Raw genomic sequence first — 15,185 nt, forward strand, 5'->3', positions numbered from 1 at the left:
ACGGGTGAAGAAGGGAGAAAGGCCAAAGAGAAAGACGTATAGACTTCGAAGTCAAACACCTCCTCATAAGAAGCGTAAAAGGTCACAAAGGAAAGGTGGAAAAGGAAAAAAGAAGGAGCAGGAGGAGGAGGAAATATAAATAATTGACGTCGACAGTCAAATTGAGGTCACACCAGCCGAACCAAAAAAACTGATAAAGCCACAAAAACTAAAATTGTGGAAATCATGCAATGAGAATGAAAAAAAAACTCATCCAGCCATTCTTTGAGAATGCAAATGAATGGTATGTAATTCACCTTAGATCACATAGTTTTTTTTTGGGTTATGCTAGTTCTTTTTAATAACATATTCATTTGTTGTTTTTTTTGTTGTTGAAATGCAGCGACAAGGCTTATAGTTTTTATTTCTGCAATCATGATTTGGAAGTAATCATCAATAGAAAGCATATACAGTGTCTACTGAATAATCAAAACATTCACGGTGAGATTATTGATTACTACATCAACATGATGAAATCAAAGATGGAATCGCCGCATAAACCAGAACACAGGAACCACATTATTCTCTCAACAAATGATTATGTAAGTAACCGAAAAAGTTTGGTTTGTTCAAATGCATCGTCCAATTGATTGTCTATTGAATTGTCATAATAATCTTGGTGATTTTATGTGTGTACAATGGTATTTAAAATTTATATAGGTCTAGAGAATGATAAGCACATTAAATTTACTGGTTACGATATGTTGTTCATTTTATGTTGTTCTCTGGTTACAATATCACAGTTGCATTTTCCTTTTTTTTTTGTTGATAATGTAGCTTTTGTTTATAATGTAGATGATCCATAATACGGCAAACTAATATATTTGAAAAAATATAGATACAACCGTTATTGGGGATCGCAATAGCCTCGAAAAATATGGTAAAGGTAGAGAGATGTGGGATTCCGGAAAAGCTGAGGAACAGTTACACATGGAATGTTGAAGACACATACCTCATTATACCAATGTGCTTGACTGATAAGGACGGTGTTGGATACCATTGGGTGGTGCTGGCGTTGGTTAAAGGAAAATGGATAGTGTAAAACTCTGCAAGGCGCAATCCGGCTTACAATTGGCAATATCTTGTGATGATAGTACCACTGACTAAATGGCTGAATGAAATGGTCCACAAAGATCCAGAGACAGGTGGTGATATCGAGACAAGCTTTTCACATTACACTGTACCAGCACAAGACGGATGCAATTGTGCATTGCACACTTGCATGTACTTGAAGAATTTGGTAAAGCGTGGAAACTGTGAAAACCTATATGAAATCACTAAATTAGTTCAGAAGTTAAACAAGAAGAGAGTGAAGATTGCATCAAGAATCTTGGCAATTGGGTTCATAGAAGAAACCAGAACAACTTCCTGATTCAGCTACCGACTCTATTGAAGAAAAAACGCAATTGCAAGACTCAGTTGAACCAATAGTTGAACCATTAGCTGAACCATTAGAGTGAGCTTGATGTCATAGTCTGTTCATGGTCTGTAAAAAAATTCTAACTGTAGTTTTAAAAATAACTATCTTAGTAAGTAAATCTTATTGTAAGTCTGATTATGAATGAATTATTATGAACCATTATGAATGAATTATTATGTATGTATTTTTGATTTGATTATGAATGAATGTTACAGGTATGTATAGCTTGAGGAGATTAATAGCAAATACAGATAGGACCACGCAAACTTTCTGTTTGTTTTGTGTGTCAACAACCATTGTTGATCCAATTAAGTTGGATAAACAACCATGTACGGTTCATCATTTTCTAATCTGCAACATTGCTTTCATTGCATGAGTGCAAGAAAAGCTATGTTTTTGCCACCATTTGCATCTGCAAGTTCTAGAATCCAAGTCGACAGTATGCTTACCTATTGGAGAAATGATCTCAAATACTTTATCACTTGATCTCCGAAACTTGTATGAACGGCAGTCGTTTATCCTCTTGTTGAACCTTGCTTGCATACGAGGAATAAGCCTTGTAGTCCACTTGTTAGACTCCAATAACCTCTTATAATTCTGCTCCATTACCGTAGCACGAATAACATCAACAAGCTCAAGTGCTGGAAGCGGCTTATCATGCTTAATGACGTTGCTAAAACTTTCAGCAATATTAGATGTGTTCTCACCCCACCTTTCTCCTAGAAATGCATGAGCAGCCCAATTCTCGAATGGAATCTTTATCATCCAAGCAACCACTGAATCCAACTTTAGATTACTCATACTCTTCGCAGCAACATAAATTTTTTCCTTCGTTAATGCAGTGTAACACTCTTTGAATAACTTGACTGTAGTTTGTCTACTCCTGCCCTTTGGAACATGAATATTTCCTTTCATATGGTACAAACAGAAAGAATGGAAAACATTTAGGAAAACTTCAGGTACATGCTTCAAAAAGCCGATTCCACGATCTGATATGATGGTCAGTGGACGATCTTCACGAATAATACCCTTCAAATTGGTTAAGAACCATTGCCAACTCTCACAATTTTCACAAGGAACAATTCCAAATGCAACTGGATAGATCTCTACAAAAACCAAAAAACAAAAATAAGTGACCAAAAACAAAAATAAGTGACCAGTAACTAGTGTCAACAAACAAATTTAATCCATTTCAGTTGGATCAACAATGGAAGTTGATCCATGCTGATGGATCAACAGTATAAGTTGATTCAAAACAAAATATAGTTGTTGGATCAACAATCACAGTTGATCCAATAAATCTGTGTAAGCAATCATAGTTTTGGATCAACAACGACAGTTGATCCAATAAATATGTGTAAAAAATCACAGTTGATCGAATAAATCTGTGTAAAATATCACCATTAAGAGGTAGTTACAACATGAATTTCAATGCAAACCAAAAAGAAAGCAGTCTAAACTACCCTAAGTTACATATAGTATTACGTCGCACCTCACTCGGGGGCTACGTCCCCTCGTGAAAGTTAAATTCAATGTAGAATGTGAGAAACCTAAAATAAAAGCTACATTTATCAACAAAATGAATGCATAATGATTACCTGCAATCTACCAAAGAAATAAAAGCACAAAATAAAAACATTTTGTGTTCAGAATTTTGGATCAACAACAACAGTTGACACAAATAAACTAAAAATCATCCCAGTTATTGTATCAATAATAAAGGTTGATCCAAAATAATATCTACATTTCATCAAAAACATAATCAGTAGTGTCTAAAATTCATCACAAACAAGATTCTTCAACATTTCAGCATAAACATAAAACCAAAGTTGATGAGCAGATCTAAGAAAAAAATATAAATAACAAATCAAAATTAAAACGTACCTGTTTAAGAGATGAATAAGGATCTCGAGATTAAACTATATCAATATCAAGCAATCAATCTAACAGAATAATCACGAAATCAATCTTCCCACATAAATCACGATCTCTACAACATCAACAAAAAACAAAACACTGAAATCAAAAGTAAGGACATATAAATCTATGAAACGAACATGCAATCATCAAAAACAACTTTATGAATTTTCAAATAAACATCAACATTACCAATTTGTTTCAGGAAAACAGATCTAGTGATTTCTGTTGATTAAAAATATATTCAAAAAGGACTGAAAATTCTGATTTTGTTGATTAAGATGAAGAATAAGAAGGAGGAGAAGCAGAATTTCAATATCTGTTTGCAGATCTCGTCGATTCACAGAAAAAAAAATTCAAATTTTTTTTCATGAGATCAGCTCCCGTCTGTAGCTGAAACTCTTTCTCTCTCTCTTTCAGTTTTTATTCTCGTTTAAAACTGAAATTTGATTTTGTAATTGAATATATATTAGGGGTATATTTGGAAGTCTTTAATTTGTCCTTGAGCCCCTGATGGGCTTTTACAAAGAGAGGGATATATTTATTGTGTGATAAGGATATTTGTAAAAGCCATCAAAATTAGGGATATATATTCAATTACCACTAGTTTTTTTTTGGGTACATTATTTATATGTCCTTACTTTTGAACCCCAATAAATATATCCTATACAACAATAAATATGTCTCTACTTTTTAATAACCTTATCCATTTAAAATTAGATTACCTTAATACCCTCACCCATATAATATTTTTCTTTATTTCAAAATGGAACAAATTTCTTCCTCTACCCCTTCACCACCACCAGTAGCACCCCCACCACCAACATTCAACTACCATTCCACCACCATTGTTCAACCACCACCACCTACCAACCGCCACCACCACTAATATTCCACCACCACTCCTTCACCACCACCATTACACCACCACCAGTCCTTTACCACCACTAGTCCGTCGCCGCCGCCACCACCACCGCCACCACCACCGGTTCATATATTTTTGTATCAACAACAATAGTTGATCCAAATAAAAATAGAACCAACAGTAGAAGTTGATCCAGTTTAGGGGATCAACAACGGTAATTGATCCAAAAAAAAGGATCAACAATAGAAGTTGATCCAATTTAGTGGATCAACAATGGTAGTTGATCCACTAAATTGGATCAACAATGAAAGTTGATCCATGTAAATGGAGTGAATTTGGCGTGAGTCGAACATGCATCATCTGACATGGAGTCAGTCATGCTACCATTGCACCACAAGTTCAACATTGGAAGAAATTTACGTGATTTAAACTACAAGCATGATTATACTAATCCAAGAAAATGTTGTCAACAATAGGAGTTGATTGGATCAACAATAATAGTTGATCCCATACAAAATTGGGTCAACAACTGTAGTTGATCCATAAAAAATTGGGTCAACAACCGTAGTTGATCCATAAATGGGATCAACAGCAACAATTGATCTCATAAATGGGATCAACAGCAACAATTGATCCCATAAAAATATATAAACAATAACAAATGATCACCACCAACATTCAACTACCATTCCACCACCAATGTTCAACCACCACCACCTACCAACCGCCACCACCATTAATATTCCACCACCACTCCTTCACCACCACCATTACACCACCACCAGTCCTCCACCACCACTAGTCCGTCGCCGCCACCATCGCCGCCGCCGCCGCCACCACCACCGGCTCAGATATTTTTGTATCAACAACAGTAGTTTATCCAAATAAAAATAGAACCAACAACAGAAGTTGATCCAGTTTAGGGGATCAACTACGATAGTTGATCTAAAAAAAAGGATCAACAATAAAAGTTGATCCATGTAAATGGATTGAATTTGGCGTGAGTCGAACATGCATAATCTAACATGGAGTCAGTCATGCTACCATTGCACCACAAGTTCAACATTGGAAGAAGTTTACATGATTTAAACTACAAGCATGATTATACTAATCCAAGAAAATGTTGTCAACAATAGAAGTTGATTGGATCAACAACAATAGTTGAACCCATAAAAAATTGGGTCAACAACATGAGTTCATCCCATACATGGGATCAACAACTGTAGTTGATCCATAAAAAATTGGGTCAACAACCGTAGTTGATCCCATAAATGGGATCAACAGCAACAATTGATCCCATAAAAACATATAAACAATAACAAATGATCATCACCTGTAGCTTCATCATTGTTGTGTCTCTCTGAAAAGCTCCCAAACCTAGACAAGCACCACCACCGTCCCAAAGGCAACAAAATCACACTTAATCTTCACCGCCGCCGCCACCAACACCCCCAAAAACAATCAGAACCACCACTATCTCTATCTCCAATTTTATCAACAACAGTAGTTGATCCTATAAAATATTGGGTCAACAACAGGAGTTCATCCCATAAATGGGATCAACAACCATAATTGATCCATAAAAAATTGGGTCAACAACAACAATTGATTCCATAAAAACATATAAACAATAACAAATGATCATCACGTGTAGTTTCACCACCGTTGTGTCTTTCTGAAAAGTTCCCAAACCTAGACAAGCACCACCACCGTCCCAAAGGCAAAAAAATCACACTTAATCTTCAACGCCGCCGCCACCACCACCGCCAAAAACAATCACAACCACCACCATCTCTATCTCCAATTTCATCATTCCAACAAGAACCACCACAATCGATCAATTGAAACAAATAAAATTTCGTTTCCAGAAAGTTCAGATCTGAAATCGATCAAATGATATTTTTGGTTGAATTGATTCACAAGGATAATGATATATTTATCTGTTCAATCGTTTTTGATGACGCTAAAATCAGATCTCGACATATTTGAATTTGATTTTGAAAATTAATCTTTAGAAGAAAGTTTCATTTGATGTTGATACTTGTGGATCGAATCCCGAACCAGTTAACGACGACGAAGGTGATGGTAGTTGCAAAGCTAGATGAAGATGGTGGTGGTGGGTTTGGTTTGATTTTCAATCGCAGATCTCAAATCTGTTCCACCTCAAATATATTCTCTCTCACTTTGAAATTGTGGTGGTGGTGGCGACGGTGCCATTCCCGGTTGTGGTAGCGGCTATAAAAATGGAGGTGGTTCGACTGATGCTGTTGTGGGAGAGATGGAAATGATGTTGGGGTTCGACTGTTGTATTGGAAGAAGAAGGTGAAATAAGAACGAAAGGTTAAATAAGAAATTTTGGTGAAAAATAATTCTAATGAAAATTTCAATTATGCCATCAGGGATATTGTAAAGTTTTCTAGAAATATTTGTGAAGGCCCATCAGAAGGAGGGACAATAATTCAATTTCCACTTTTTTTTCTTTTTGCGCGGTTGGTACCGTGTTTAATTTCATAGTTGGGTTTCATATTGTAAGCCCATAATTTTGCCATCATAAGCCAGCCCATTAAGCACCTGAATTGTTATAAGCACCAACCGTGTGGTGCCCGTGCCTTCTTATCACCGACTTTATAAGTTAAGAGCTCAATGGTGAAGGTCACAAAAGCTAGCCCAACTAGGGTTTTTATATAGTCCTCCTTCAGTCCGCACAAGTTATTTCTCTCTCAATACCAACACTCATCAAATTCAAAGGTGAGTAGTAAAATATCTTCATGAATCAATCTTACTAGTTTCTACCATCAAATCTCATACTCCGAATGAACTAAACCCTAGATTTTTACATTCCCTCCTTCCCCGTACTTGAAAAAATTTCTAGGGTTTTACGATGTATCTCTATAGTTTAACCTTGCAAAAAGCTACTGGTGTTGTATGTGCAACGAATGGGAACTTCATTGGTGGAAAATCACAAGAGATGGTAGTAGCAAGAGGTAAAGTACTAGATCTAATACGTCCTGATGAAAACGGTAAGATCCAAACTATTCTGTCAGTTGAAGTTTTTGGAGCTATTCGTTCATTAGCTCAGTTTAGATTAACTGGTTCACAAAAAGATTATATCGTAGTTGGTTCTGATTCTGGTCGTATTGTAATTCTTGAATATAATAAAGAAAGAAATTGTTTTGATAAAATTCATCAAGAAACTTTTGGGAAATCTGGCTCCAGAAGAATTGTGCCAGGACAGTATATAGCTGTTGATCCTAAAGGACGTGCTGTTATGGTTGCCGCTTGTGAGAAACAAAAGCTTGTTTATGTATTGAATAGAGATACTGCTGCTAGGTTAACCATATCTTCCCCTTTAGAAGCTCACAAGTCTCATACTATTGTGTATTCCATTGCTGGGGTTGATTGTGGTTTTGATAATCCTATTTTTGCTGCAATTGAGCTTGATTATTCTGAAGCTGATCAGGATTCTACTGGGCAAGCAGCCACCGAAGCTCAGAAGCATCTTACGTTCTATGAGCTTGATTTAGGGCTTAATCATGTCTCCAGAAAATGGACTGAACCGATTGATAATGGTGCTAATATGCTTGTTACGGTTCCTGGAGGTGGAGATGGACCTAGTGGTGTTCTTGTTTGTGCTGAAAATTTTGTCATCTACAAGAACCAAGGTCACCCTGATGTACGAGCTGTCATTCCCCGACGAGTTGATTTGCCTCCAGAGCGCGGGGTTCTCATAGTTTCTGCCTCTATGCATAGACAGAAGTCCATGTTCTTCTTTTTGTTACAAACTGAGTATGGAGATATATTTAAGGTGACTCTTGACCACAATAATGATCGAGTTACTGAGTTGAAGATCAAGTATTTTGATACTATACCTGTAACAGCTGCGATGTGTGTTCTCAAAACAGGGTTTCTGTTTGCTGCCTCAGAATTTGGGAACCATGGGCTGTATCAGTTCAAGGCCATTGGAGATGATGCTGATGTTGAAGCTTCCTCATCTACGTTGATGGAAACTGACGAAGGTTTTCACCCTGTCTTTTTCCAGCCTAGAGGTCTTAAGAACCTTGTTAGAATTGATCAAGTTGAGAGTCTGATGCCTATGATGGACATGAAAGTTTCAAATCTATTTGAGGAAGAAACTCCTCAGATATTTACTATTTGTGGTCGGGGACCACGTTCATCTCTACGAATTTTGAGGCCTGGTTTGGCTGTTGCTGAGATGGCTGTGTCTCAACTTCCTGGTATACCAGTTGCTGTTTGGACAGTAAAGAAGAATGTGAGTGATGAGTTTGATGCATATATTGTTGTTTCCTTTGCGCAAGCAACTCTTGTGCTCTCTATTGGCGAGACAGTCGAGGAAGTTAGTGATAGTGGGTTTCTGGATACAACTGCTTCACTTTCTGTCTCTTTGTTAGGAGATGATTCTCTGATGCAAGTCCACCCAAATGGTATTAGGCATATAAGGGATGATGGTCGTATTAATGAGTGGAAAACTCCTGGGAAGAGAACGATTGTGAAAGTTGCTTCTAACAGGCTTCAAGTGGTTATCGCTTTAAGTGGAGGGGAGCTTATCTATTTTGAGATGGACATGACAGGTCAGTTGATGGAGGTCGAAAAGCATGAGATGTCTGGAGATGTGGCTTGTTTGGATATTGCTCCAGTTCCCGAGGGTAGACAGAGGTCTCGTTTCCTTGCAGTTGGATCCTATGACAACACAATCCGAATTTTATCCTTAGACCCTGATGACTGTATGCAGATTCTGAGTGTGCAAAGTGTGTCTTCAGCGCCTGAATCTCTCCTATTACTAGAAGTTCAGGCATCTGTTGGCGGGGAGGACGGTGCTGATCATCCGGCTAGTGTGTTCCTTAATGCTGGATTACAGAATGGGGTTCTTTACAGAACAGTCGTTGACATGGTGACAGGTCAGCTTACTGATACCAGGTCCCGCTTCTTAGGTCTGAGAGCACCTAAGCTCTTCTCTACTCTAGTGAGGGGCAGGCGGGCAATGCTTTGCTTGTCAAGTAGGCCTTGGCTGGGTTATATTCACCAAGGACATTTCTTGTTGACCCCTCTTTCTTACGAGACTCTCGAGTATGCAGCGTCATTTTCATCTGATCAGTGTGCTGAAGGTGTGGTAGCTGTTGCTGGGACTGCATTAAGGATCTTTGCTATTGAAAGACTTGGAGAAACTTTTAATGAAACTGTTATACCATTGAGGTATACCCCTAGGAAATTTGTTATTCACCCAAAGAAGAAGTTGCTGGTAATAATTGAAAGTGATCAGGGAGCACTTGCTGCAGAGGAGCGTGAAGCTGCAAGGAAGGAGTGTTTGGAAGATGCTAGGATGGGGGAGAATGGAAATGCAAATGGAAATGGAGAACAGATGGAGAATGGGGCTGATGATGAAAAGGAAGACCCTCTTTCTGATGAGCAGTATGGTTATCCGAAAGCAGAGGCAGAAAAGTGGGTGTCTTGTATCAGAGTTGTTGAGCCGAGGAGAATTCTTGAGCAAGAAACTGCAGGCACTTGCACTACATGTCTTCTTGAACTTCAGGATAATGAGGCAGCATTTAGCTTATGCACAGTCAATTTTCATGATAAAGAGTATGGAACCCTTTTAGCTGTCGGCACAGCAAAGGGACTACAATTTTGGCCCAAAAAAAGTTGTACAGCAGGGTTTATCCATATCTGTAGGTTTATGGATGATGGAAGACGGCTTGAACTTCTACACAAGACACAAGTGGAAGGTGTGCCTCTTTCTTTGTGCCAGTTCCAAGGAAGATTACTTGCTGGGATAGGACAAACCCTCAGATTGTATGACCTAGGAAAGAAGAGATTGCTCAGGAAATGTGAGAATAAGCTGTTCCCCAACACTATCGTCTCTATCCAAACATATCGTGACCGGATTTATGTGGGTGACATCCAAGAGGTATATTCTTTTTAATGTTCGCAGCCCTCTTCATTATCATGTGTTTCACAAGAACTTTTTTCCCTTCAAATATCTGTTGTCTGAGACTCAACACTGTCCTACTTCTTTACTTGAGAATTTTTGTTACCATGTTAACCTTAGGAACCTTTCTGACTGCCATTTTCTTCCATCTGTGGCCTTCCTCACTAGAGATACATTTTAAGATACAAGACTTTGTATTACACCGTAAATTGCCCCTAGACGAGTCTGAAATCTTAAACCAGTATGTTTGGTCTAATAGGCACTGCACAGGTAGTTACAACTTTCATTGAGATATTCTACCTAGAGTAATTTTTAACTGCCTTTTGTGTATGTGTTTTACAATCATTTCATCTATCTAAGAGTAATAATTAACTGCCTTTTGTGTGTGTTTTACAGTCATTTCATTACTGCAAGTATAGAAGGGATGAAAACCAGCTATACATATTTGCAGACGATAGTGTACCCAGATGGCTCACAGCATCATACCACATAGATTTTGACACCATGGCTGGTGCAGACAAGTTTGGGAACGTGTACTTTGTCCGGTTACCACAAGATCTGTCCGATGAGATCGAAGAAGATCCTACGGGCGGAAAGATAAAGTGGGAACAAGGGAAGTTGAATGGAGCCCCCAACAAACTAGAGGAAATTGTTCAGTTCCATATAGGTGACAATATCACCTGCATGCAGAAGGCATCTCTCATACCTGGAGGCGGCGAGTGTATGATTTATGGTACCGTAATGGGAAGTGTGGGGTCCTTGCTTGCGTTCACCTCAAGGGAAGATGTTGACTTCTTCTCACACTTGGAGATGCATATGCGGCAGGAACACCCTCCTTTATGTGGAAGAGATCACATGGCATATAGGTCTGCTTATTTCCCTGTTAAGGTAATAATGCAGTTCGGCTCCTAAGTCTACTCAATGTTTCTTTCCTCTGATTATATTCTTCCATTTTACTTTCTGTGAAGTCTCAACTGAAATAACAATTATGGAATGGTAATGTTATTGCAGGATGTGATCGATGGAGATCTCTGCGAACAGTTCCCGAATCTGCCTCTAGATTTGCAGAGGAAGATTGCAGATGAGCTTGATAGGACTCCTGGAGAAATATTGAAGAAACTAGAAGATGTTAGAAACAAGATTATTTGAGATTGGACATTTATTGTTCTAGTCTGTTTACCCTCTGTGCTGGAGACATACATAACAGTTCCCTATTTCCAAGTCTACGGAATCAATGATGCAGCAAATTGGGCTTTTTGCCCTTGATGTAACGTTTTCATAGCCAAATTTAACGATGTAATACTTTTAAGATTCATTACCTCGTTGAAGTGGCAGCACTGTTTTCTGCTCTCTTTTTGTTGTGCAAGAATATGCATGTTGGTATTTCCGTAACATCGTTATGTTAATCTTGTGTCTCGTGCTAGTACTCTATTCCCACCTGAATTCGGGAGGATCACGATTTCGAACATAATGACCCACCATTTGTTACAAAGGATAATTTAAACCAGGGTGTGTTGGACAATTTTTGAGAAAGACCATTCCTACAATTAATGATGCGATGTGTTATACTCCCTCCGTTACTTTTTAATAGGACAGTTTTTATAAATAAATATTTGAAAAAATAGGCCAGTTTTCTAATTGGGAAAGTCGAATGTTACTTTAATTTTTGGGACCACTTTTCTTTTAACTTCTTTTGATGATAAGTATTATGTGGACCATTTCACTTATTTCTTTGGCTATCAAGTGTCATGGGGACCATTTCACTTCACTTCTTTTATTGACAAGTGTCTAGAGGACCACTTTCAATAATTAGTTCTCTTAATTTCCTTAATTTTCTCAAAAAAAGAAACTGGCCTATTAAAAAGTAACGGAGGGAATAAATATGTAATTATCTATCGTATTGATGAATATAATTTCTCCCTTCTAACTTATTTCCTTCTCTATTTTCTAGTTTCACAACACGTTATCACGGACGTTGCTCTACGGACAAAATCCTGTACATAGGGTCTAAATTTCCGGAAACAAAGCACTAAAAAAGAGTTTCTGCTATTGTCTTTTTCTTTTTTTGTTTTTTTATAGTAAAGATGAAATATTACCCAGGAAAACACAACACAAATATTCAGAAAAAAAGAAAGAAAAAAACAAGGAAAACAGAAAGGAAGATATGATGTTGTCAAGTTATCATCTCAGGACATACCCTGTTATGATCATCAGACAACAAACCCGCATTTCTGCCTATGACATTGATCATACCGCTATTATGGTATGATCAATGTCAGGCATATCTTCTTTCAAACACTAAAAATTGAAGACTTCCTAGCCTCCACCGCCATTTTGTCCGCCACTGAAATTACTCCTTTTATCTAATCTAATAAACTTATCTAAGAAGGCAGGCATTTCTTTAAAATTACTCCTTTTATCTAATCTAATAAACTTATCTAAGAAGGCAGGCATATCTTCTTTCCAAACACTAAAAATTGAAGATATCCTAGCCTCCACCACCAATTTGTCCGCCACTAAATTGCCAGTTCTGTGGATAAACTTGAAACCCAAAAAGTTACTACAATCTTCCAATATTTTTGTCGCCTCTTTCACGATCCTCTGATTTCTCCAGTCCATCATAGACTCCTTTCCTTGAATCTTTCACAGTCACCCTCTAGCCAGAAACTTGATAAACCTTCGTCTCTGGCCCATTTTGCACCTTGTAGAAGAGCTAGAGCTTCGACTTTTTCTGGACATGAAGCTTTGAATATGCCAGATTTAGCTGCTCTTCCCTCACCTGCATCATTCCGCAAAATTAGTCTGTATCCAACATTATCAACAACACACACCCAATATGCATCATAATTAATCTTATTGCATTGAGATTCAGGTAAAGTCCAAGGGATATTTTTATGCGCCACCAAGTTAGTAGAACTTGTTTGCTGGTTCATATTCCTTCTAGGCTTGCTCCAATAATTCATATGTCGTTGGATTGTAATTGAAAGTTGTAGAGAAGAAGTACATTTTTCCTCAAAGATCCTGTTGCACCTCTCCTTCCATATGAACCGACATTAAGTTGCACAAGTTTCAGTTAGAGTGTCGCCTTCAACGTGCCATTGATTATAATGTTCTTTGAAAGACAAAGGTCCTGAATTACTAGTAATTCCCCCAGTGAAAGGTGGAAGGTTCCATATTGATTCACAATAAGCACATTAAAAAAAAAGATGCTCTAAGGTTTCAATATGTTCATGACAGAAAATGCATTTTTCATCTACATCAGACATATAACAAGAAAGAATTTGATTGATTGATAAAGCATCATTAAGACATTTCCATACAAACAATTTTATTCTCCGCGACATTTCAACTTTCCAGAATTTTTTCCAAAATAACTCCATAGTTCTGTTAATATCATGCATTCCACAAAGTCTATCATAAATGGATTTAGTTGTGAAAATGCCATTCCTAGTTAGTTTCCATCTAGGTTTACATGTTCTAAGTTTTCATCCTTATCTAAGAAGAAGTTGATATTTAAAATAGATTGTGCAATTATATGAGGAAAAGATTCATCAGAACAAAGTTGATCAAGAGTAGTTTCAAGATCAGGGATCCATTGGTCAGTCCAAATATTAATGGACTGACCATCTCCCACATCCCAGCACAAGAATTTGTGAATCAGATTGATTCCCTGCAACAGACACTTCCATATCCAAGAAGAGTTAGAATATTTTTTGATTGAAAACATAGATTCTTGAAGTATTTTTGTTTAAATTGCTTCACCCACCAAGAATCTGGTTGGGTAAGCAATTTCCAGGCCAGTCTAGCCATCATTGCCTTGTTCATTTTTTCAGCATCTTTAAAACCTAATCCCCCCATGGTCATAGATTTACACATAAATTTCCAAGACTTAACATACCTTTTGAATTAAATTTTCTCCCCCACCAGAAGTCTCTCTGGATGGAGTTGATTCTAGCTGTAATTTTCTTAGGGAGTTTAAAGCATCCCATCTGATATATTGGCAGACTAGACATAACCGATTTATCAAGAATCAGTTTGCTTGGTTGGCTGAGAATTTTACTCTTCCAGCCTTTTATTCTCTCTTCCATCTTTCTGATAATGAAATCAAAAGTTTTAAGTTTTGATTTGTCAACGAAGAGAGCTGCTCCCAGATAAGAGTCTTTCATGTCAATTTTCTTGATTTTCAATAATTTGGACATCATCCTTTTAAGTTTTGGGTGAGTTTTTTTTCAAAAAAGATACCGGATTTTTCAAAGTTCACCATTTGTCCTGCGGCCAAGCTAAATTCATGCAATACACTTAACAAATGTTTACAACTTTGCAAGTTAGCTTTGTAAAAATGATGCTGCGAAAAAAAGATGATTGATGGGGGTGTTATTCCTACTAATTTTTATACCCTGAATTTTTTTTGATTTTTGTTTATCTAAAAGTAGTCTTGAAAAAACTTTCATGCATGTTAGGAATAAGTAGGGGGAAAGTGGATCCCCCTGTCTTAAGCCTCTTGTAGGTTTAAAGAAATCCCCTGCAGTTCCATTTAATAAAACTGCGATGGAAGCAGTGGAGATACATTGTTGTATCAGTATGCACCAATCTTTACAGAAACCCAGATTGTCCATAGCTGTTAACAAGAAATCTCAGCTTACCCTGTCGAAGGATTTCGACATGTCAATCTTGACACCTAACCCCCCAATTTTTGATTTTTTATGGTTTATTGCGTAAATTAGTTCATGAGCTACTAAGATATTGTCAGTGACTTGCCTATTAGATAAGAAAGCTGATTGGAAAGGAGAGATTAGCTTTTCCAGTAAACTTTTCATTCTGCCAGCTAACAGTTTAGATATAACCTTATATGGGATATTGCACAGACCAATTGGTTTAAAGTCAGAAGGTGATTTTGGTTCTTTTGATTTAGGAATTAAGAAAAGAAATGTTTTATTCAGTTATGGGTTTAACTTTTTTGTTGACCAGAACTCTTGAATTAGACCTACCAGTTGTTCTCC

The 15,185-nt window shown here is 37.4% G+C and overlaps 2 protein-coding genes across 2 annotated transcripts; one reads left to right on the forward strand and one right to left on the reverse strand.

Annotated features, from left to right (window-relative positions):
* Positions 1 to 1,798: 1,798 nt before the first annotated feature.
* On the reverse strand, positions 1,799 to 6,458 carry LOC113311901. The gene is made up of 2 exons (XM_026560690.1): positions 6,425 to 6,458; positions 1,799 to 2,565 (listed from the first exon to the last, which is right to left on the reverse strand). The coding sequence occupies exons 1-2, from the start codon at positions 6,456 to 6,458 to the stop codon at positions 1,799 to 1,801; spliced, it is 801 nt and encodes a 266-aa protein (XP_026416475.1).
* A 664-nt stretch (positions 6,459 to 7,122) lies between these two features.
* On the forward strand, positions 7,123 to 11,591 carry LOC113313196 (spliceosome-associated protein 130 A-like). The gene is made up of 3 exons (XM_026561934.1): positions 7,123 to 10,164; positions 10,582 to 11,073; positions 11,197 to 11,591. Exons 1-3 carry the CDS (start codon positions 7,123 to 7,125, stop codon positions 11,332 to 11,334), a joined length of 3,672 nt encoding a protein of 1,223 aa, XP_026417719.1. The 3' UTR covers positions 11,335 to 11,591.
* The last annotated feature ends 3,594 nt before the right edge of the window (positions 11,592 to 15,185 follow it).

The sequence above is a fragment of the Papaver somniferum genome, chromosome 9 (assembly GCF_003573695.1).
Source record: "Papaver somniferum cultivar HN1 chromosome 9, ASM357369v1, whole genome shotgun sequence".
NCBI lineage: Eukaryota > Viridiplantae > Streptophyta > Magnoliopsida > Ranunculales > Papaveraceae > Papaver > Papaver somniferum.

Bases quoted from the DNA above. Each gene is read 5' to 3' on its own strand.
- LOC113311901 (XM_026560690.1), bottom strand. From the start codon at position 6,458: ATGGCACCGTCGCCACCACCACCACAATTTCAAA. The intron at 2,566-6,424 runs GTGAGAGAGAAT...TGGTTTTTGTAG, and splicing joins ACCACCACCACAATTTCAAA to AGATCTATCCAGTTGCATTT.
- LOC113313196 (XM_026561934.1), top strand. From the start codon at position 7,123: ATGTATCTCTATAGTTTAACCTTGCAAAAAGCTACTGGTGTTGTATGT. The intron at 10,165-10,581 runs GTATATTCTTTT...TGTGTTTTACAG, and splicing joins ATGTGGGTGACATCCAAGAG to TCATTTCATTACTGCAAGTA. The intron at 11,074-11,196 runs GTAATAATGCAG...ATGTTATTGCAG, and splicing joins CTGCTTATTTCCCTGTTAAG to GATGTGATCGATGGAGATCT.